This window comes from Halichondria panicea, chromosome 17 (genome assembly GCF_963675165.1).
Source record: "Halichondria panicea chromosome 17, odHalPani1.1, whole genome shotgun sequence".
Taxonomy (NCBI): Eukaryota; Metazoa; Porifera; class Demospongiae; order Suberitida; family Halichondriidae; genus Halichondria; species Halichondria panicea.
The window spans coordinates 5,427,475-5,448,526 of NC_087393.1; the positions used below are offsets into that span (position 1 = coordinate 5,427,475).

The window sequence follows — 21,052 nt, forward strand, 5'->3', positions numbered from 1 at the left end:
GTGCTCTCATTACGTACATCATATCGGAGCACGTTGGAAGACAATACACTGTATATATATACTGTAGATCTACTATACTAAAGCTATTTTAACTACTCTCTACTGTGTCTAGCGTCAAGCAACTAAGAATGACAACAGGCCGTAAAGCTATGAAGGAAGGTGTGGGAGTCCGTGTGGGCAACATGGAGCTACTGCTCTTCCAAGCAGCCAAACAGGGCAGCAGTGTGGAGCTGGGCTATGTCCTGGAGCAGCTACCTGAGGGTGAGTAGTGGACCTACCAGGAGGCTAGCACATACACTGCACTTATTATGGAGATATGCACACACAGTAGCCATTGCAGAGTTATTGATATCAGGTTTCTGTTTTCTACAGCTGAGAAGTGTATCAACTATCAAGACCAGCATGGCCATGTAAGTGACTGTTAGGGCAGGATAGCATTGTCTTTGATGTGGTGTGAGCTCCATGGTGGCGTACATGCACTGTGCCAAGTGTTTAGTTCCACCTTTGGCCCACACTTGAGTAGTAGTCATCATTGTGTAATATGTACTGCCCCGAGGGAATGTGTAGTGTACCTCTCATTCAGTGCTCAACAATACTGAGATTGTGACTACTGATAAGTCATGACAATAGTCTCACGTACACACACACAACCCACAGTCAGCGCTCATGGTGGCAGCACGTAATGGGCACCTCGATTGTGTTAAACTATTGCTCGGACGCGGGGCTAGTCTCAAGCTTACCACACATCGTGGAGGTCAAGAGGTCACAGCGCTCCAACTGGCAAAGAAAGCTGGCCGAACAGAGGTTTTGCACTATCTACAGAAATGCCTTGGTGAGTCAGGGTGTCATGTGTGCATCAGTTGCTGTGCTATGCTGCTTGGTTGCTTTGTGATGATGTTTGATTGTTTTCTAACAGTGTTTGGATGTTTTTAACACATGTGTTACACTGTTTGTTTGTTCTATAGCTGATCTAAAGAAGATCGGAACAACTCGTGCAACGTTGGAAGCAGGTATGAAAATGCTCATACATTTAAAACAAGACATTATCATGTGTTGTGTACCTCATCACAAATAGCAGCCAAATTAAATCTTTTATTATACCAATTCCAAACCCCCCCCCCCTCTCCTACAGATGTAGAGCGGATAGCCTCCACTCCTCAACCATCTCCAGAGCAACTAGTCCGCTTCTCCACTGGTCTACAAACACTCATGGATCACTGTGGCTTTGATCTCAACAATCCAGGGGACACACAGATGCCATTGCTGATACGGTGAGACTGCTGGCTACTGTATACTACCATACAGAACAGATGGTGATTACATAAGATTCACTTTCTGGTTGCTAGTCTATGTATTGTCTACGCTTCCTCTCTGGGTAGTTCCCCAGTGCTACTCATATTCATAGTATACAGTGTGACTGTGGGAAACTCAAGTGAATCTACTTGTCCCTCATATGATCAACCACCTGACTCTAGTGTGGTCATTGTACTGTCCATGCTCTATTAACTTCACTGTTTAGACAGTCGCTGTATCTCACTCTTTGTTTGGTAGTGTCCTTAAGCACACATCTCCCGTATTGGGACTGTAACCATAGTAACATTCAGTATTAAATCAGTGTAGTTCTACATTGCAACAGCCATAGCTTAATTTTAAATGGTCCAAATTCAATGATTTTCTGATTTTCTGAAAGCTGAGAAGGAGCTCTTTTAAATCGCATGCTCAAATCTCAAATTTAAAACGAGCCATAATTTCTCATTTTCGGGAAAATACCATAAGCTATATATAGCCCATGGTATTTTGTCAAAACAGGCCAAAAATAGACTTTTGATTTTAACATACTATCTGAAAGGTCTCTCTCTAAGCTTTCAGAAAATCATAAAATTAATGTTATTGGACCAACGGAACTAAAGTTATGGCCGTTCAAAAGATGCAAAAAGGTTCTAGGTTTCCCAGTAAGGCACTGTAAAATGGTTTCCCAGTAGATGCTCTATTTAACACTGACATTCTCTTTCCTTGCAGAGCCACAAAGGCTTCCAATGTTCCCGTGGTGCTAGAGCTTATCAACAAGTACAAAGCCACACCCCTCATCAACGAACTGAACACAGGACATAACGTCCTCCACCTGTCTTGCTTACATCGCTCAGAACTTCGTTACTATTATACCAAAAACTTCCCCAGTCTGCTAAGGAACCCTGACCTCACAGGAGCTGTCCCCCTCCATTTGGCATGTGCTAAGAATGACATTGAGTTCGTTCAATGGCTGTTTGGTAAAATCCTCTCAGAAGAAAGTGAAATGGATCAATTTTGCACATCTACAGAACTGAAACGGTCAAACTCACTACCGGACATACCCAAGGGTCGTTTCATTCAAAGAAATGGGTCGAGGAAATCGTCCATCAAGATGTTAAGTGGACAGGGAGATCTGGGCCTGCCTGTCAGTCTACTCAGTCCAGTGGCATCGTTGCCCATCATCCGTCCCACACACAGACGTGTCAAGAGTGGAAGTAACCTAGACATTATCAAGGCAGACTCGAGAGAAAACTCTCCCCTTGAGTTGAGGGAGGCTGGTCTCATATTCAGCTTTGACAGCACGAGTAGCACTACAAGGTCTCACACTGTCTCATGGCACAGCTGCAACTCTCGTGAGAGCAGCTCTGTTGAGAATTCTCTCGACTCTAGAGGTCTCAGAGAATCGTGTGATTCAAACGAAATGAAATCTGATGGACGAAGTTCAAGAGATTCTTCAATACCTCGGGACTCTGTTAGCCCTGAGAGAGAGGGGGAGTGTGCCACGCCCCTACTACCCCCTGTTACCGTGGTAACTAATGGCCACACCCCTGACAACCCGCTAGGTTTAGAGGGCATTCTGTCAGAGCCTCCGTTATCTGTGAACGAAGTTGTGGAAATGAAACCGTTTCGTGTGGACACGAGCGGACAAACAATCCTCCACATCCTCTCCAAAGAGGGACACTGTAAACTGCTCGCTAGTATACTTAAAGTTGCCGACTACATCAAAAGAAGCGTGGACTTTAACCTGTTGATTCATCGCGATATATCTCGACTTCCGATCGAGGTGGCTATTCAATCCCAGAGCACAGAGTGTATACGCCTGCTGGTCCACTTCACCATCCTAGCAGGACTGCTGGAGGAACTGCTCAAAGATACACTTATCATCAAGACAGCTGTGTTCACTGGAGATATCGAGGTGGTCAAGGTGTTGCTTGAGTTTGGGTTTACCTCTGGTCTAGGTCCCGCTATTGCCCTGGCGATGGTCAATGAGTTCCCTCTTATCCTGCGATTGCTCCTGTTCTATCACACGCAGGTGGTCAACTCTGTGGAGTACTCCAGGGTCAGGAGGAACAGACAGGTACTGTGGTGTGTGGGTGTGCGTGGGCGTGGGCGTGTGTGTGTACGGAATGTTATTGCTGTAGATAGTTGTGTTAATAAACATATGCCACTAATATTGCATTCTATTCATTGTTCGGTAGAACATGTTCACGAAATTGAATAGTTACACTTGCACATAACACATGACCCTTGCCCCCCTCCTCTGCAGGTTACGCTGGACAAGGGTGGCATTAACTGGGACGGCCTACAGCTAGACCAAGTGAACCCACTCTGGTTGTGCGACTCATATGATGCTGTGGACTCCGTGTCGCAAGCGTTTAACCTTAATCCAGTCTTAGTGACCCCTGAGGGAAATATCGATTTTTATCGACAACTTGGTAAAGATTGCCTCCTCTACTTCAACGAGCGATTGAACGCCCCCGCAACCTCCCTCCCACGCAGATCCCTCACCATGGTAACAGAGGTCAACGTCAGCAGCAACCTACTCATGGAAGTGCCTCACGAACTATTTCAAATGCCGTCTCTGCATACCCTGAAATTGTCTCAGAATGAACTGACCTCCCTGCCGACCTCTAGTGACCCCTACACTACCATCTACACATCCCCGATTCAGAAACTGGAACTAGATTGGAACACGCTTGAAACACTCCCGGAAGATCTATTTAGGGGCGTGGCTAATTCTCTTGAAGAACTGTCCGTCCAATGCAATCACCTCAAAACCCTGCCGCCTGGTTTGTGGGTGTGTCCTAAATTGAGGGTACTCAAGCTGTCGAGAAATCAGCTGTCCCATCTCCACTACCTCAGCGACCCTGGTTACTATGTTGATCTGGATCTGACTAAGCGTGTCATTGGTGCGTTCACGTCCGAGGATAGACAGCTGGTGTGTACGGCCGATATGTGCAGTCCGGGACACAGGAAAGAACTCCAGAACACCGAGACGTATCTCCGCCATGTGACCTCCTTCTACATCACACTGCTGGCCGTTCAGAAACCACTCGAGCGTTTACTGAAACATGACATTTTTCAGGAGGTGATCAGTCTGCATCTGGCGCGGGACGTGTACTATAGTCACACTGATAACGGACTGGAGCCAGGTCCGTATCAAAACACGCAGTTATTACTACCTGGGGACGAGGACGAAGAACTAACCGTTGGATCGCTTGCTAAACTGGAAATTCTCGATTTATCGCTGAATCGGTTCACGGAGATGCCTTGGGACCTCCCCTGCATAGCTCCCCACCTCAGCAAGCTGGACATGCATGGCAACACTCTCTATGACATGGATATTGTACATAGTTTGCCTCTGGGCATACATTCTGTGCTCCTGGCCCGTAATAACCTTGTGGCTTTGGACAAGCATCGCTCCGTGTCGCTGCCATGCGGGGATCCACTGCGATTATTGACCCTACCAGAACAGAACTTTGGCAACCGTTTTTGTCGTCACTGTCGCCATGAAGTACTGGAAAATCTCACCAACTTATCACTGGATCATAACCAACTGTCTAATCTGCCAGTTGTGGACATTGTCGATGAGAGCACTCAAGATCCTGAGCTACAAGTAGCCTTTGATATGGGCACTGTCAACTACCTGGTCTACTATCCCAACCTTTCCATACTGTCTTTGGAGAAGAACTTGTTCACGAAAGTGCCCGCCCAACTGCACCACCTCACACACTTATCGTCCCTCTCTCTCTCCTATAACAACATTCACGAGTTACCACCAGAGCTGGGCCTCATCAACCCTCAACAGTTGCTACTGCTCAAGATGGAGGGTCTCTTCCTCAAGAACATCCCGGAGAACCTACTCAATCGTCCCACACCCAAACACCTTCTCAGCTATCTCAAAGCTCTGTTGCAAAAGTGAGTGGGTTGTACTGCACGTGTATTATTGTATATATCGTTATGGCTTCCAGGAGTGTGGTTTCTTTCAATGTGTGCTCGTCTGCTGTATATTCCTGTCAGCTTTTAATACTCGATTATGAGATTTCATACCGTATTATGCGAAATTTTAATGTTCACTGTTTTCGTGAGTTAGCAATCCTACACGAAAACTATTCCACAAAATTGTTCTTTAGTTAGAATTGTCTGCTATAGCGTGATGATTGTGTAACCCCGCCCCCTATAGATCACGTCCGTACCGGCGTATCAAGCTAATGGTTGTGGGTGCGGCCAACAAAGGCAAGACCTCGCTACTACTCAACCTCACCAAGAAAGGACGCATCAATCGCTGCAAAGACGTCGCCATGAGTTTCAACAATGTTCCCTTGGCAACGGTTGGAGTGGAGCTCGGAGATTGGGAGTATAGTCCAAACGCTAAGACTCCAAAGGTGACCTTTATGACCTGGGACTTTGGAGGTCAGGCGGAGTACTACGCCACGCATCAGTGTTTCCTTACCAAACGCTCACTCTACATTCTGGTGTGGGATGTGACGGATGGAGAGCAAGGACTACGAGACCTGCGTCCATGGCTGGAGAATATCGAAGGGCGTGCTCCAGAGTCCCCCGTGTTTATACTGGCTACTCACGCTGACAAATTGCCTCAGGACTCTAAGAAGGATTGTCTGGAACGCCTCAAGGCACGCTTCCGAGAGCTGTACATTGACTATCCCAACTCACGCTTCATGTACCCACGAGTACACCGCCATTGCTTCTTCGTGAACTGCTTTGACAACAAGCACATGGACAATCTGAGGGAGATCATCTACGACTTTGTCACCAAGTACAAGGCTCCAGGTACATAAGAAAGAGAGCGACTGTGGCCTTCTGTAGTGGTGTTGTGTCAAACCCCAGGCTTGTGTAGCTGCATGCATGTGTGTTAGGCAGTTACACAATACCAGACCAGGCTTATAGTAATGGCATAGGACTATGTCCATAGCATCTTTGAACGGCCATAACTTGTGTTGCAATGATTCAATTTCAATGATTTTTTGCTTTTCTGAAAGCTTAAAAGGAGCTCTTTAAAAGGGGATACTTAACTCTTAAATTTTCAACATCACCAAATTTCTCATTTTCGGTAAATGACCATGGGCTATAGCCCACGGTATTTTGTCGAAAATGGGTAGAAAAATTATATTTGATTTGAACGCGCCAACTGAAAGAGCTACTTTAAGCATTCAGAAAATCAGAAAATCGTTGAAATTGGGTCACCAGAACTAAAGTTATGGCCCTTGAAAGAATTGCACAATGGAATTCATATCGTGTATGGTTTTGGATCTCATGCTTGTGTACCTACCTACATTGTACGTGTACATTGGTCATTGGTTTGTGACCCCCACCCCCCCTCCAGCACCCAAACACTTGATGAGTGAGATGGACCCACTACTGGAGCAGCTCATCCCAGCCTCGTATCTAGTGCTAGAGGACATTGTACGCTCTCTGGCTGAGCAGTGCAAGAAGCAAGCCAGACAACCCATCTTCACCAAGCAGGAGTTCATGTAAGCTGCTCTTATGATGTCCTCAGTGGCTATCAATGTGTAGTGTATAATTACTGAATATCATTGTTATATGAATAAATTTTAGATTGTGTGTATGTTTGGTAGGAATTATATGCAAGATATAAATGATGTAATGTTGCTAACTCTAGTTAGCCAATAATCAAAGTGATATCTAAATCAGGTGTCTATGGTTTGCATAGTGTCACTCCCAAAGCCTCGATTACACAATAGTTATCGAGTGCTTTACCCCCCACAGCTCAGCGGTGAAGGATCACGAGGCTGGTTACTATGAGAAGCTGGGAGAGCTAGATCAGGCGACACATTTCCTTCATGACAACGGCCTCCTCCTTCACTACGAGGACAGCAGTCTCCTCAGTGACCTCTACTTTGTGGACCCTCAATGGCTGTGTTCCATGCTTGCTAAGGTCATCACTGTACAAGAGAAAAACCCGTTTCAGAAAAATGGTGAGTACATGTACTAGCAGTTGCAATCATTCAGGCAGCATGTGTAAGCTCTTGTGTGTCTGCATTGAATACCACGTATGCCGTAACTTGTAAAAGTTATTCAGCTTGTACATTTGAGTGAGGTCTGTGGCATTTCAAGTGTGTGTGTGTGTGTGTGTGTGTGTGTGTGTGTGTGTGTGTGTGTGTGTGTGTGTGTGTGTGTGTGTGTGTGTGTGTGTGTGTGTGTGTGTGTGTGTGTGTGTGTGTGTGTGTGTGTGTGTGTGTGTGTGTGTGTGTGTGTGTGTGTGTGTGTGTGTGTGTGTGTGTGTGTGTGTGTGTGTGTGTGTGTGTGTGTGTGTGTGTGTGTGTGTGTGTGTGTGTGTGTGTGTGTGTGTGTGTGTGTGTGTGTGTGTGTGTGTGTGTGTGTGTGTGTGTGTGTGTGTGTGTGTGTGTGTGTGTGTGTGTGTGTGTGTGTGTGTGTGTGTGTGTGTGTGTGTGTGTGTGTGTGTGTGTGTGTGTGTGTGTGTGTGTGTGTGTGTGTGTGTGTGTGTGTGTGTGTGTGTGTGTGTGTGTGTGTGTGTGTGTGTGTGTGTGTGTGTGTGTGTGTGTGTGTGTGTGTGTGTGCGTGTGTGTGTGCGTGTGTGTGTGTTGTGCGTGCGTGTGTGTACCATTGATAGCTATTGTTATGCCATAATTAACTTACTGCCCCCCCCCCCTTGCAGGGTTCATGTCAGTGGATGACCTTTACAAGATCTTCCCTACGTTTGTGCAGCAGTTTGTCACGCTCATGCAACGCTTCGAGGTAGTACTACTGCTAGACAGCCGGAGGATGCTCATCCCATCACTCCTACCCACACTGGAGGCAGACTCCATCATCGTCTTTATACGCTCCGTTAGTCACTCACTATTGGACAAGAGGCTCACGCGATCAACCTCGACAGAGAGTAAAGAAGACCACACCCCATTATCACAGGAGGTCCCTCACGCCCCCATCTGTCAGACACCCTATCCCATAGTCTCCCGTTACTACGTCCTCTCATTTGTGCCTCAGGGGTTCTTTACACGTGTAATAGCAAGGCTCATGAGTAAGGATATTATGGACCACCTCCACGACTCCTTGTTACGAAGCCGACTGGAGGAGAATCATCTTTTGAACGCTCCGCACTGGCGCTGTTGGAGGGACGGTATCAGCATCATCTGGAACCATATGGAGATATTCCGTATAGCACCCGTCAACTACCCCCTAGTGAGCATGCATAAGACTGTGTTGCTAAGCAACAGCGGAGGACAGGAGGTACAAACGCTCAATGGTGTTGAGATCAAGGTAGCGATATTACCCGAGGAATCAGTCAATACCTGCAGCATGGTGCCCAACGTTGATATGGGCCAAGAGTGCTCCAAAGGTCGATGCATTGCGACCTGGTTGTTGCATCAAGCCGTCACTGTTATAGACTCAGTATTTGAGGACTGGTACGAAGCATTCTCCAAGAAGAAAGGATTTGAATTGTCGACCATTAACAGCGGTAGTCCCTGTACGGTGTGCTATAGAGCCGTACAAACTGCCGAAGTCATGGCAACGACCACGGCACTTCAGAGACGTCACTCTACGTTCTCTGCCTCATATGATGTCATCAATCGCTGGTCAGTGGGTGAGAGGACTCTGTACTTATTCTCGAGCATGTACTGTTCCCTCGCGCTGGAGGAGGGGGTGTGTCTACGCTGTCCCGCCCACGGGGACATAAAGGTTGCAGAAGTCGCACCAGATCTGGTAAGTGGCATGTATTTATCGAAACTAACTATTCATGTGATATCATCGTTTTTATGAATTATTGATTTGTAGTAATTATCATTATTTATGTGTTATTATCATTTTTTCAGGTGTTTAGTGACTTTCCGTCCTACAAAGTATTCCCAGATCCCTCCGTTGTGGTCGTAAAGAAGGAGTTAGGAGGCGGCGGCTTCGGCACTGTCTTCAAGGCCACCCTCAAACAGAGCGTGAGTTTGTGCGTGCATGGATAACTTTGACTGCCCATAACTTGAGTTAGGATTGTCCAATTTCACAACTACAATGTTCATTTAGTAGCTCTTTGATAGAGCTACAAGATGGTGTGTTTAAATGCATGTGCATCACTCTTAGCATACACTAATCGCCCCCCGCCCCCCCTCCGCACACACTCGCAGTGTGGGCTGATGAATGTTGCAGTGAAGCAGTTCCACTCGGATATGATGTACATTGAGCAAGACGAGAAAGCAATGGCGGAGCTAAAGGCGTGGGACATTTACCAGAAGGCCAGCCAAGAAGCTCGAGTGATGCTCCCCCTCTGCCACCCCCACATCCTGGGACTAATCGGCCTAACCTTTCAGCCGTTGAGACTACTAGTAGAACTGGCACCAATGGGTGATCTAAAAGGCTGTGTCAAGCCGTTTCAGAAAGCACGAATTCGACTGAGCAGAACCACCCTCAAACACACGCTTGTTCAGGTATGTATGCGTACAGTCATGTGATACTGTATAGCGAGTATATTTCCAGGGTATAAATTTTCGCAGAAGGACTGTTTTAATTTTCATGGAATAGCAGCCTTTTTGCAGCATGCATGCGATAATAAATTTGTTATCAATGTTCGCAGTACATACTTGATCAGCGAAAATCAACATTTATACCCTCGAAACATACCTACTATACTGTAGTTACAATACTTAGTAGGGGTTGGCATATGCAATAGACTTGTAACCATTACCCCCCCTCCCCCCTCCCCCTCCCCCTCCTCCCTCTCTCCCCCCCTCAGACTGCTGAGGCACTGCAATATCTCCACTCCAAGAGCTTTATCTATCGTGATCTAAAGCCTGACAATGTGTTGGTGTGGAAGTACCCTACTCCTGAGACACAGTGGAGCAGTGGAGTGTGCGTGTTCGTCAAGGTGGCTGATTATGGTATCAGCAAAGAGGTCACCCCTCAGGGCATTCGAGGCGTAGAGGGGACCAAGCCGTACCTTGCACCAGAGGTGAGCTGACTTATGGCTATATGGGGACTGCATGGAACTCTTATATAATTGCTTGCCGTTGTGGTACAGAACTGTTGACAGGATTCTTGTTGATTTACTTACTGTGTCCATGCATCATTGATATTGACCCCCCCTCTTAACTAGGTGCTGCTGAATGGCGGTAAAGAGGCCTACTCGCAACAAATGGACATCTACGCCTTTGGCATGTTCATATACTACCTGTCGTCCTTTATGACCCCCTTTGAGAATGATACCCGACCAATCACAGCCCTGCTAGAGGAGGGACGGAGACCTGAGCTACCATCCAAGGTGAGGACAATAGAACAAATACACTCAGAAAATCATTATTGTCACTATCATAGTAATATTGTGACTACCACAGTGTGCCCCTTTATCCCATTAACACCCACTCCACCACCCACTCCACCCACACACACACAGCTTCACCCCCGCTCACTCCAGATGTTTGAGCTGATGTGTTGGTGCTGGAGCGATCTTCCTCAACACCGACCGACGTTTGACCAGATCTTAGACACGCTCAAGACCGACACCTTCACGTCCCTCCTAGCGGCTACCTCCCTCACCAAAGATGGAGATGAGGTCACGGCTGCCAGCATTCACAGTACATATGCAAGACGCTCCTCCATCACGTCCTTTCAGAGCAGAAGTGTCACAAGCATGTTTGCTAGTAATAATGGAGTGGACTTCTCCTTGACGCACACTGATGCCTTAAGCCTCATAGTCGGTGGTCCGGGGGAGGAGCTCACCACACAAGTGTGGTATGGCACTGACAGGGGCAATGTTGGAGTCATCCAGTTCCAGAGAGGAGGAGTCATCAAAGACGTGAGTGTATTATCCATAAATACTTCCCGTAAGAACAATTAGCCTTAGCTCCCTAATATCCCATTTCTTACCTCAACCCTTCTAGTAAACTTGAAGTACCAACCATTGACTCTGTTGTTTCCTCCACACACACACACACACACACACACGCACACACACACGCACACACACACACACACACACACACACACACACACACACACAGGATGTGGAACTTCCTACCAAGCGTAAAAAGTATATCCTCAACGTGAGTGTGGTCAACAAAAACGTATGGATATGTACTGCGGGGGCAGGGCTCTGGGTCTACAACACTACCTCCAGACAACCCATTGCCAGCTGGGGAGAGCAAGAGAAGCAACAGATATACACGCTCCTGAACGTTGCTGACACCTCCACTATCCTCGCACTTACACACAAGGGAATGTACACGTTTGACTCGGACCTTGGACCCTCCTCCGCTGACTACGGTATCTTGTACCCTACTCGGAGTATACCCATAAGTGGTAGAGAACTAAATGAAGGAATCGTTATTCCCTCAGGGGCCAATCTGACTGAGACAGAAGTGTGGGTGTGTTCCCAGACTGTACTGGGTTTCTATATTCTCGAGTCGAACAATTTTAGTATTGTGAGTGAGATCAAGCCGCCCACTCAGGAGGGGGTGGGTCACAAAGTACGTCACATGACCACGAGTGTGCTGAGTGGGCGTAGAGTACTCCTGGTGGCGGACAGACACACTGTCCTCTACTGGGACGTGGCTGATAGAGAGAGACAACAAGAGAAGGACTTCGATTGCTCTGTAGCTTGCAAGCCCATATATGGAGACGTTAATTGTGAGTGGCCAACAATCGTAAATATAACTCAAAATTATAGTAATGAATTATTAAAAGTATTATTTTGTGGTTGCATTTTCATATGATATACAACAACACAGCATGAACTATAATATGTCCATATCTACAGCTCGAACCAGTCGTGTGACGTCTCTCCTCTCTGGTGGTGACTTCCTGTACGTAGGAACAAGGGGCGGGGTCATCCTTGTCCTAGACTCTCTTACCATGACCCTCCACAAGTTACTACATGCTTACTCCAAACCTGTACGCTCCCTGTTACTGGCTCAACCCAACAGTGATGACTCTCAGTCTGTTTTCAGACGTCTATTCTCACTGAAAGATGTGAGGCAACTCTCTCGTCTGAGTAGCAAATCCTTGAGCAGCAGTTCCTCGCTGCAATCTACTGACTCTGCCCCCTCTAATAGAGCCGTGCTCGTGAGTCTGGGGATGGGCTACAGAAGTGTGATTGGTGACGCTGATAATCATCACTCGGTGTTCCTCATGCCTAGCGACGGCTCCAAGACTAACAACAAACTGGCTAAGATACCCACACAGCACGGACATTTGTTGCTGTGGTCGGCAGAGACCACTCGTACAACTGGATTGACCAATGGGACGCAAGGATGTGGCGATGAAGGGGGTGGGGCTACATTGCCCGGCTTGTGCGAGGAAGCAGAGGAACTAAGCGATGAACTATTTGAGAGTGGTGATTGATTGAATCTGTGTGTACTTTTAATTTGCTGTTGAAAATCATTAATTTTATATCTTTTCTATAATTATCGTTTTCCCTTGAAAAATGTTAATCACAAATTACAATAGTTACTATAGCAATCAACAGTCAATGACATAACTATAGCAATCAACAGTCAATGACATATAGCATGCGATTAATTCAAGAGTGAACAAACATTGAGATATAACAGTGAAACCATCAAATGCACAAGACACGGTTCATACACACAGCACAGTGCTATTAAATGGTCGTCACTACTAATAAAAGAATCCGAGAATTTTGCCACCAGTTTTCTTTCTTCTTGCCTCCTCGTGATCTAGTATCCCTGACGATGTCGTGAGGACCAGGAACCTGCAGAGAGAGGGAGAGAGTAACAGAGCAATTCCAATCATTACAAGTTGTACATAATTATTGTAATAACAACACTATACACGTAACTTTAATTAATACAACCAGGAATATTTATACTAAGGTAAGATAGGGGAAGAATGGTGGAGAGCAGGCAGACATAATTATAGAATCAAATAATAGCTGGTTGATGTCCAGCGGGTTCGTTCTGATCATAGCATCCGCGCAGACCATGTAGGAAACATTAGCCTGTTGGAGACTCACCCAAACTGTCTGGATGGCAGCAGGCTGGAGGCCCACCTCTCAATGGCACCCACACCAACATCAAACCGGGGACTGATGACACCACACTTATTGAGACGACCGTTGAGGAACACCACCACCTTGCCAGCACGATGGTCGTCTACTATCTCAAACTCATCAATGTAACCTGGAGAAGAAGTAAGAAAATAGAGATCTAATACAAACCGTAAAACTGGTGACGCTTGTAAGTACCACCATCGTAGCGTCAAGTATGTGTGTGTGTAATGGTCATCTCTCTGTGCTCACCATGTTTCATCATGACAGTCAGGAACTTGACGATCACCTTAGAGCAGGGTCTGATAAGCACTTGTCGCTTGCCCCTCTTCTCAGCATTACAGATGGCCACTAAGGCATCACTCAGCACATTCATGCGAACCATGACTACGGAAAGAAAGCACAGAGTAGTATTAGCAGCTTCCCTTGGGGAGTATTTATTATTCTAGGCAACGATTACAATAGATTCATTAGCTTCGACACACCATGCGTACCTGTCCACTTGTACTTGGAAAGAAGGAGTAAGTGCGCATGCGCGCCCATGAGCCCCACCTCCACTCCACCTTGGAGGTGTGAGCTATTTCTTAAAGGTCAGCATTATTTTCAGACAGAGACATCTCTCAACTTGACTTCTCTTTACTTTTCAAGGATTATCCAAAGAGACTTCCAAGATGTCGTTCTGTGGCTGGGGTGGTGAGAAGTACAAAGATCATTTTGATGATGGTGAGTTATTGAGGATTGGTTGGGGAATTCTCTACTAGCTAGCTAGCTATATATTCATGGCATGGCATGGTATCAGTTTCTTCTTGAGTCACAATTCTGATAGCAATTCTGATAGAAAACCCAGCCTAGAGTCCTTGTGGTGTCTATCCTTAAGTACTGTTCATAGCTTGTTGTGAATAACTAAATGTACTGTGTATAGTTCTTTGCCAAAGACTTTGGTACCGATAAATATTTTGTAATTTCATTTCTACCAACACCCACCATGCAGGAGTATACGTGTGCTCCCAGTGTGGCTATGAGCTGTTTGCCAGCACTAAGAAGTTTGAGCACAACTCTCCCTGGCCTGCCTTCACGGAGACGGTTCACCCTGACAGCGTATCCAAGTACAACGAGTCCGCCTCTGCCCTCAAGGTCTCCTGTGGCAAGTGTGGCAACGGACTAGGCCACGAGTTTCTTAACGACGGACCTACGCAGGGCCAATCCCGTTTCTGAATATTCTCGTCCTCCCTTTCCTTTAAGGGGAAAGGAGAGGGCGTGACAACCGGGGAGGGGGCAGGAGGAAGCAAGTAAACGCACGGGGACTATTGTATATACTATTATAGGCTGATATAGGCTGATATTTTTAGCTCCAGTAATTATGTTTATTTATTGTTTTTGTTATATACACTGTGTTTGTGATGCCTCTGAGCTCATCCCTCATGTCAGGGTGCTCACTGGCTGAGGACTGTCACTGTGTTCAGCAGAAACCTTTACGCTGTCATATGATTATAATTATTGTGTGTGCAAGTTGAATTGTGATACATAATTTTGTTGACACAATGTCATTGCTGACGATGCATATAAAGAGGTAGTTTCCTTTGCGGTGTCCGGTGTGTGTGAATACCTAATAACAAGCATGAAGACCTGCTCCCAATGTTGTGTGGCTGCTCTGACTTCCTTTCTCGTGTGGACATTAGGTCAGTTTGTTTGCAGACACCATAGCCACAGCCACAGGTAGTATACCACGTAGATAATGCTAATAGCTTGCATGCTAGGAAGGGGGAGGGGCTGGTACTAACCTAGCTGCTAACATCTCTCCTCTACTAGTGGATGCTGTGTATGTGTACAATGGTGACCCCTACCAGCAAACCAAGGCCCTTGGAGTGAGCAGTCTGGAGCTCAGCAAGACAAGAGATGGAGTCCCAATACACACACAAGGTATAATCCAACCCCTTAGCTAAACTACTGGATGTACGCTAGTAGCCACGATAGCCTCCATACAGGTTTTTCTTTTTTCTGTGCTTAACTAAATCAGCAAGAAAAATAAGGCCTGGGACTGTGACGAGGCTATAGCCATGCATGATACACGTTGCATGGACTCACTAACTCCCTCTCCCCCCTGTAGTGGTTTGCATGGACTCACTAACTCCCCCTCCCCCCTGTAGTGGTTTGCATGGACTCACTAACTCCCCCTCCCCCCTGTAGTGGTTTGCATGGACTCACTAACTCCCCCTCCCCCTTGTAGTGGTTTGCATGGACTCACTAACTCCCCCTCCCCCCTGTAGTGGTGTACCCGACTGACCCTGGAGTGTACGTCCCACTGTTGTTTATCCCCGGCCTCAATGGAGTGGTCTATCCGGAGGTCTACTCCACAGTGACGACACGTCTGGCTAGCTATGGCTACCTACTGGCCTCAGTGGACCTCTACTGGCCCGTGGAAGAGGACAATCATGAGGACGTGGGTAGAAATGCTGAACTGGCATTCAAAGTTCTACAGTGGGTGAGTTGCTTCCCACTTTCTCTACAAGAGTACATATACTAGGCCTGTATACGTATCACAGAATTTAATTGCATATTTTTAGTAATAATATCTAAAAATATGCAATCAGAAGTGTCCCATTGAGAGTGTGTACTCACCCCTCACCTCAGTTGAAGGTTCACCTGGAGAGCCACTACCTGCCCTCAGCTGCCCCTAATGTGACTGTGGACTGGGGGAGGTTGGGACTGCTCAGTCACTCTCTGGGAGGGGACACTCTCATTAAGATGTTAGAGAGCAACAACATGTTCGCTAAGGTCTGCTGCTAGTATTCCCAGTATCTTATGCACACGCATCAAGAAATTAATCAATGGTTCAGGGATCGATCGACTCTTTAAGCTGCTATAACTTGAATTCCGTGGATCCAATTTCAATGATTTTCTGAAAGCTTAGAAAGAGGCCTTTCAAATGGTGTCATCAAAGTTTATATTTGAGAGATAAATACATTTGCCAATTTGGCCATACCATGGATAATAAATAGCCCATGGTCTGAGGCCGAAAAACGACAAATTAGGGTCCCGACAAAATGTTGGATTGCAACACGAAAGGTCTCTTTCTAAGCTTTCAGAAAATTGTAACATTTTTGACATTGGATCAACGGTACTGAAGTTAAAATTTTTTATGATTTTCTGAAAGCTTAGAAAAAAAGAATTCAAATGGTGTCATCAAAAATCATATTTGAGAGATAAAAGTATTTGCCGATTTAGCGATACCATGGATAATAGCCCATGGTCCAAGGCCGAAAAACGACAAATTAGGGCCCCGACAAAATATTGGATTGCAACACATCGTTTGAAAGGTCTCTTTCTAAGGTTTCAGAAAATTGTAAAATTTTTGACATTGGATCAACGGTACTAAAGTTAAGGCTGTTGAAAGATGTTCAACTACATCCCTCTCCATCAATGGTTCGGCGATTCTTTCAGCTGCCATAACTTGAATTTCGTGAATCCAATATCTATGATTTTCTTAAAGCTTAGAAAGCTACCTTTCAAATGGTGTCATAAAAACTCATATTTGAGCGATACGTATAATATAGTTACTGTACACCTTTATATACAGGCAGTGGTATTTATGGAGCCAGGAAGTTCCAGTTTCAAAGCTCCTCTCAACTATTCCATCCCTTCACTGTCGACAGGGACACAGCTGTGCACGGAGAAGCCTGCTTGTTGCCTGAGGGGAGACAGCTTTGATCACTTCTACACCAACATGCAGTGTCCAAAGATTGTCATGAACATCACGGTAAGAGCAACATCACCCCACCATCACCCTCACTTAATTACTACCCCTCCCCACACACGCACACACACACACACAGGGGGTGGGCCATTGCTCCATCATTGACGAGGTGGCATGGGACTTGTGTCACTTGAGCCACTTCTGTAAGACTGACAAGAACTCAGAACGTGATGTGTATCGTAGCCAGTTCATCCCCGGACTATTGGCATCGTTTTATGGAACATACCTCCAGGGAAACTCCGCCCTCTTACAGTACACCACCACCCCCTCCGACATGCCTCTACCAGTCAACTATCTACACACAGACCTAAACTGTATAGTTAGCTAAAACATGGGATATTTTACATTGACAAAGTTTATTAATTGTAGCAAACACGTTGTTGTTGTATTTGGAAATTGAAATTGAAAGCTCATGTATAACTAACTATATGATATTATATACAGTAGAAATTATAATTGATAAAGCCAAATGATATCACATGACAGTCAACAGTGTTCACATGACAGTCAACAGTGTTCACATGACAGTCAACAGTGTTCACATGCCAGAAGAGTCATAAAAGTATATCAGACCAGCAATGGCAACGGCGAAACAGAAACTCTGAATGACAAACAACATAAGAAGCGCTTGCTCAAAGCGATATGGCTCAGACTTCTGTTTGGGCTTCGTCATCTTAGAGGGTATGTCTCGTACGTATACTTCCTCCTCTGACTCACTGAGCTCATCGTGTTTAGTGACCTTGTGATAGCCAACAGGTGGCAGCAACGTGCTAGAGACTGTGTGTGTGTGTGTGTGTGTGTGTGTGTGTGTGTGTGTGTGTGTGTGTGTGTGGTGTGTGTGTGGGTGTGTGTGTGTGGGTGTGTGTGGGTGTGTGTGTGTGGGTGTGGAGGTAATTATGACAAAGGTTTACTCTTGAAAGGAATTGGCCCACATCCAGGCATCCAAAGCCACTCCTATTGAAAGTGTCAGTCAAATACTTAATCATCATGACATAATTATGCTACAACCCTTCTATTTGAGAAATGTAAGTCAACCACTAACTACACTATAGGCCTGTACACTAGCCAGCCACACTATAGGTCTGTGCACTAGCCAGCCACACTATAGGCCTGTACACTAGCCAGCCACACTATAGGCCTGTACACTAGCCAGCCACACTATAGGCCTGTACCCTAGCCAGCTACACTATAGGCCTGTACACTAGCCAGCTACACTATAGGCCTGTACACTAGCCAGCCACACTATAGGCGTGTACATTAGCCAGCCACACTATAGGCCTGTACCCTAGCCAGCCACACTATAGGCCTGTGCACTAGCCAGCTACACTATAGGCCTGTACACTAGCCAGCCACACTATAGGCCTGTACCCTAGCCAGCCACACTATAGGCCTGTGCACTAGCCAGCCACACTATAGGCCTGTGCACTAGCCAGCCACACTATAGGCCTGTACACTAGCCAGCCACACTATAGGCCTGTGCACTAGCCAGCCACACTATAGGCCTGTGCACTAGCCAGCCACACTATAGGCCTGTGCACTAGCCAGCTACACTATAGGCCTGTACACTAGCCAGCCACACTATAGGCCTGTGCACTAGCCAGCTACTAAATCCCCTTTGTGCGTGGGTATGATTATCTGAGGTACAGTTTCCTTGTGTGAGGTACAGTTTCCTTGTGTGAGGTACAGTTCCTTGTGTGAGGTACAGTTCCTTGTGTGAGGTACAGTTTCCTTGTGTGGGTATGAATGCACACTTCCCCTGGTTTTGGTAGCTCATCAACGACTATACACAGTCACACCATAGTTATCAATAGTTAGAAATGCAATCAGCCTTGATTGAGTTGATGGAGGTCAATTAGTGAGGAATTTTTGCTTAATTTTTTTTAAGTAGGTTGTATGTCTCACATTTCTGAGTCCTGGTGAGTAGTTCCAGTAGAAGCATGAATCCCATGTTGGTGACCACTGAGAGGCCGAGGGCAGCTAGCATCCATATCATCTGGACGCTGTGGAAGATGTATATGCCCAACAACAATGCTGCCACTGTGTGTGTGTGTGTGGGGGGGTAATGTGTGTGTGTGTGTGTGTGTGTGTGTGTGAGGGGGGGTGAACTAACTGACCTCCCAGGTTGAGAATCAGGAGGGCCATTACTCGATGGAAAACATTGAACAACTTCCTCCTAAATTGGAAAAATGGCAGAATGATTAGGAGATGGCTTGCACACCCACACACTCACCTTAGTGTAGGACCTACAGCTGGTCTCACTATTCCTAGCAGTGGCTGTACAACACTGAGGGAGAGACAGACCACACCCACCATCTGATGATAACCCACAGTGAAGCTACCACCGGTGTGACCCAGTATCAGCCCAAGACCAGCCAGTCCACACAAGACTCCAAACAACATCATTGTCACATGGGCCTGTAATACACACACACAGTGATGAATGAGGCGTATATTAATGACTGTACACATTCAATACTGGATAATAAACATTGAAAATAGTGAGGAAATGAAAAGCAAGGTTCCCATTGCCAACCATTCAGGTGACTATCACAGTGTCCACTCACCCTGAACCAGGAGCTGGCAAACACGATACGGTAGTACCTCGAGACCAACGCTCCAACAGGCATGAAGAACACAAAGGCTATCGTCATCACCACTCCTATTATAGGGACAACATTTCAATATTACACACCACACAACATTTGCCAGCTCACCGTGTAGTTTCAAGAGGAGGTACTGCACATCGCCCATACAAATACAGGCCTTCTCACAATCGGTGACATTGCACTTGCAGGGTGAGGCCGTCTTACTGGTGTGGGGGGCCATTGAGAGGTCATTATCGGCTGAGAGGAGTGGGCCTGATGCAGCCAGGATGTGAAGCGGCTGAGTCAGGTCCCCTGCTTGGAGCACAGTTGTATTGAGGTACTTCCCAAGAGAAAACCTGAGTGTGCGTGTGCAGGGAAGGGAGTTACATGCAGAGCTCTAGATATCAAACCATCACGAGAGTACTACTAACCTGCAGTGCAGCTGGTTGTCAGTGACAGACACACTCATGGGCTTCAAGTGCAAGGCAGGCTGGAGACAACAACACATCAGTCAATCAGACTACCAGCCAATCACACTTATCACACCAACTTATAGCTAGCTATAATTATGGGTACCTTGTCTCGAATGCTCATGTCCCTGGAACCAGGCTCTATCCAGCCTTCCCTAAACTGTTGGTGAGAGCCCTCAGGCACCCAGCATGCCACCACATCACTGTTGCCCTGAGGGTAATGATGAACAGGCTACATGAGTTCCATGATAATTACACTGTGGCCACAATATCATACTTCACTAAACAAGAGGAAGTTTAGGAAGTTGAAACAATCATGATAACCATTAACACACTAAACCGCTTCATTTAACATAATTATCTTTGTCCCACACACACAGCACACATGCCCACACACACACACACCATCGATCTGTCGTCAGAGAATCCTAGAGCAGCCCACACGGAGGTGTTCCGAGTCACCGTGGCAATAAGATGGAATTCAATGGTTCCTTGGTCCTCTCCGTCTCTCCAGCCAACCATGAAGTGGCAGTCAGGGGGAGAGCAACAGTGAGGCGTCTTGTAGGCCCACTCCACACAGCCTAGGCTATCAGAGCGGGTATCACTGGCAGCAGAGTGGCCCTCATTGGCAAGCACAGTCTGTGTGTGTGTGTGTGTGTGTGTGTGTGGCTGGCTAGAGTATTAGAGGCACTAGCGGGGCGACTTACATGGACCAGTAGAGCTAGTAGGAGAGACACGGCCATCAGGAACTTCATAGCTCAGTACAGTACAGTATAGTACAGTGCAGTGCAGTGCTGTGTTTGGCAAGGTAATAAGTATTTGAACTTTGACCTAGAGATAATACACTTCCTGCGCGCGACTCACGGATGTTTGTAGCGTGTGGGTTAGCTGCAGTGGATGGGCTGCTGGGAAACCGAGTGTCACCTCTGCTACAATTATGTAGCCTACTGCCTTTATTAGGCAG

The 21,052-nt window shown here is 46.5% G+C and overlaps 5 protein-coding genes across 5 annotated transcripts; 3 read left to right on the top strand and 2 right to left on the bottom strand.

The window, feature by feature from the left end:
* The first annotated feature begins 14 nt into the window (after positions 1-14).
* LOC135351321 (leucine-rich repeat serine/threonine-protein kinase 1-like) lies at positions 15-12,728 on the top strand. Its single transcript, XM_064550300.1, has 18 exons — positions 15-261; positions 373-410; positions 658-832; positions 966-1,010; positions 1,133-1,271; positions 2,020-3,367; positions 3,557-5,208; positions 5,474-6,081; positions 6,635-6,782; positions 7,039-7,247; positions 7,949-8,994; positions 9,105-9,221; positions 9,408-9,707; positions 10,013-10,228; positions 10,373-10,537; positions 10,670-11,071; positions 11,277-11,901; positions 12,032-12,728. The coding sequence occupies exons 1-18, from the start codon at positions 129-131 to the stop codon at positions 12,613-12,615; spliced, it is 7,950 nt and encodes a 2,649-aa protein (XP_064406370.1). The 5' UTR covers positions 15-128; the 3' UTR covers positions 12,616-12,728.
* Positions 12,729-12,800: 72 nt separating this feature from the next.
* On the bottom strand, positions 12,801-13,868 carry LOC135351327 (small ribosomal subunit protein uS8-like). The gene is made up of 4 exons (XM_064550307.1): positions 13,774-13,868; positions 13,532-13,666; positions 13,247-13,412; positions 12,801-12,985 (listed from the first exon to the last, which is right to left on the bottom strand). The coding sequence occupies exons 1-4, from the start codon at positions 13,820-13,822 to the stop codon at positions 12,892-12,894; spliced, it is 444 nt and encodes a 147-aa protein (XP_064406377.1). The 5' UTR covers positions 13,823-13,868; the 3' UTR covers positions 12,801-12,891.
* Positions 13,842-14,794, top strand: LOC135351328 (methionine-R-sulfoxide reductase B1-A-like). The gene is made up of 2 exons (XM_064550308.1): positions 13,842-14,002; positions 14,271-14,794. Exons 1-2 carry the CDS (start codon positions 13,951-13,953, stop codon positions 14,570-14,572), a joined length of 354 nt encoding a protein of 117 aa, XP_064406378.1. The 5' UTR covers positions 13,842-13,950; the 3' UTR covers positions 14,573-14,794.
* A 30-nt stretch (positions 14,795-14,824) lies between these two features.
* On the top strand, positions 14,825-17,523 carry LOC135351325 (uncharacterized). The gene is made up of 6 exons (XM_064550305.1): positions 14,825-14,958; positions 15,089-15,199; positions 15,547-15,761; positions 15,911-16,054; positions 16,857-17,036; positions 17,113-17,523. Exons 1-6 carry the CDS (start codon positions 14,898-14,900, stop codon positions 17,359-17,361), a joined length of 960 nt encoding a protein of 319 aa, XP_064406375.1. The 5' UTR covers positions 14,825-14,897; the 3' UTR covers positions 17,362-17,523.
* Positions 17,373-20,947, bottom strand: LOC135351323 (putative ferric-chelate reductase 1). Its single transcript, XM_064550302.1, has 10 exons — positions 20,796-20,947; positions 20,494-20,727; positions 20,195-20,299; positions 20,050-20,108; positions 19,748-19,974; positions 19,598-19,692; positions 19,264-19,448; positions 19,148-19,206; positions 18,936-19,070; positions 17,373-17,810 (listed from the first exon to the last, which is right to left on the bottom strand). The coding sequence occupies exons 1-10, from the start codon at positions 20,841-20,843 to the stop codon at positions 17,572-17,574; spliced, it is 1,386 nt and encodes a 461-aa protein (XP_064406372.1). The 5' UTR covers positions 20,844-20,947; the 3' UTR covers positions 17,373-17,571.
* Between the last annotated feature and the right edge of the window lie 105 nt (positions 20,948-21,052).

Bases quoted from the DNA above. Each gene is read 5' to 3' on its own strand.
- LOC135351327 (XM_064550307.1), bottom strand. From the start codon at position 13,822: ATGGGCGCGCATGCGCACTTACTCCTTCTTTCCAAGTACAAGTGGACA. The intron at 13,667-13,773 runs GTACGCATGGTG...TTCTTTCCGTAG, and splicing joins TTCCAAGTACAAGTGGACAG to TCATGGTTCGCATGAATGTG. The intron at 12,986-13,246 runs GTGAGTCTCCAA...CTCTCTCTGCAG, and splicing joins CTGCCATCCAGACAGTTTGG to GTTCCTGGTCCTCACGACAT.
- LOC135351325 (XM_064550305.1), top strand. From the start codon at position 14,898: ATGAAGACCTGCTCCCAATGTTGTGTGGCTGCTCTGACTTCCTTTCTC. The intron at 16,055-16,856 runs GTCTGCTGCTAG...CTTTATATACAG, and splicing joins GCAACAACATGTTCGCTAAG to GCAGTGGTATTTATGGAGCC. The intron at 17,037-17,112 runs GTAAGAGCAACA...ACACACACACAG, and splicing joins AGATTGTCATGAACATCACG to GGGGTGGGCCATTGCTCCAT.
- LOC135351321 (XM_064550300.1), top strand. From the start codon at position 129: ATGACAACAGGCCGTAAAGCTATGAAGGAAGGTGTGGGAGTCCGTGTG. The intron at 3,368-3,556 runs GTACTGTGGTGT...CCTCCTCTGCAG, and splicing joins GGGTCAGGAGGAACAGACAG to GTTACGCTGGACAAGGGTGG. The intron at 9,222-9,407 runs GTGAGTTTGTGC...ACACACTCGCAG, and splicing joins AGGCCACCCTCAAACAGAGC to TGTGGGCTGATGAATGTTGC.
- LOC135351323 (XM_064550302.1), bottom strand. From the start codon at position 20,843: ATGAAGTTCCTGATGGCCGTGTCTCTCCTACTAGCTCTACTGGTCCAT. The intron at 20,728-20,795 runs GTAAGTCGCCCC...ACACACACACAG, and splicing joins TACTAGCTCTACTGGTCCAT to ACTGTGCTTGCCAATGAGGG. The intron at 20,300-20,493 runs GTGTGTGTGTGT...CATTACCCTCAG, and splicing joins TCTCTGACGACAGATCGATG to GGCAACAGTGATGTGGTGGC.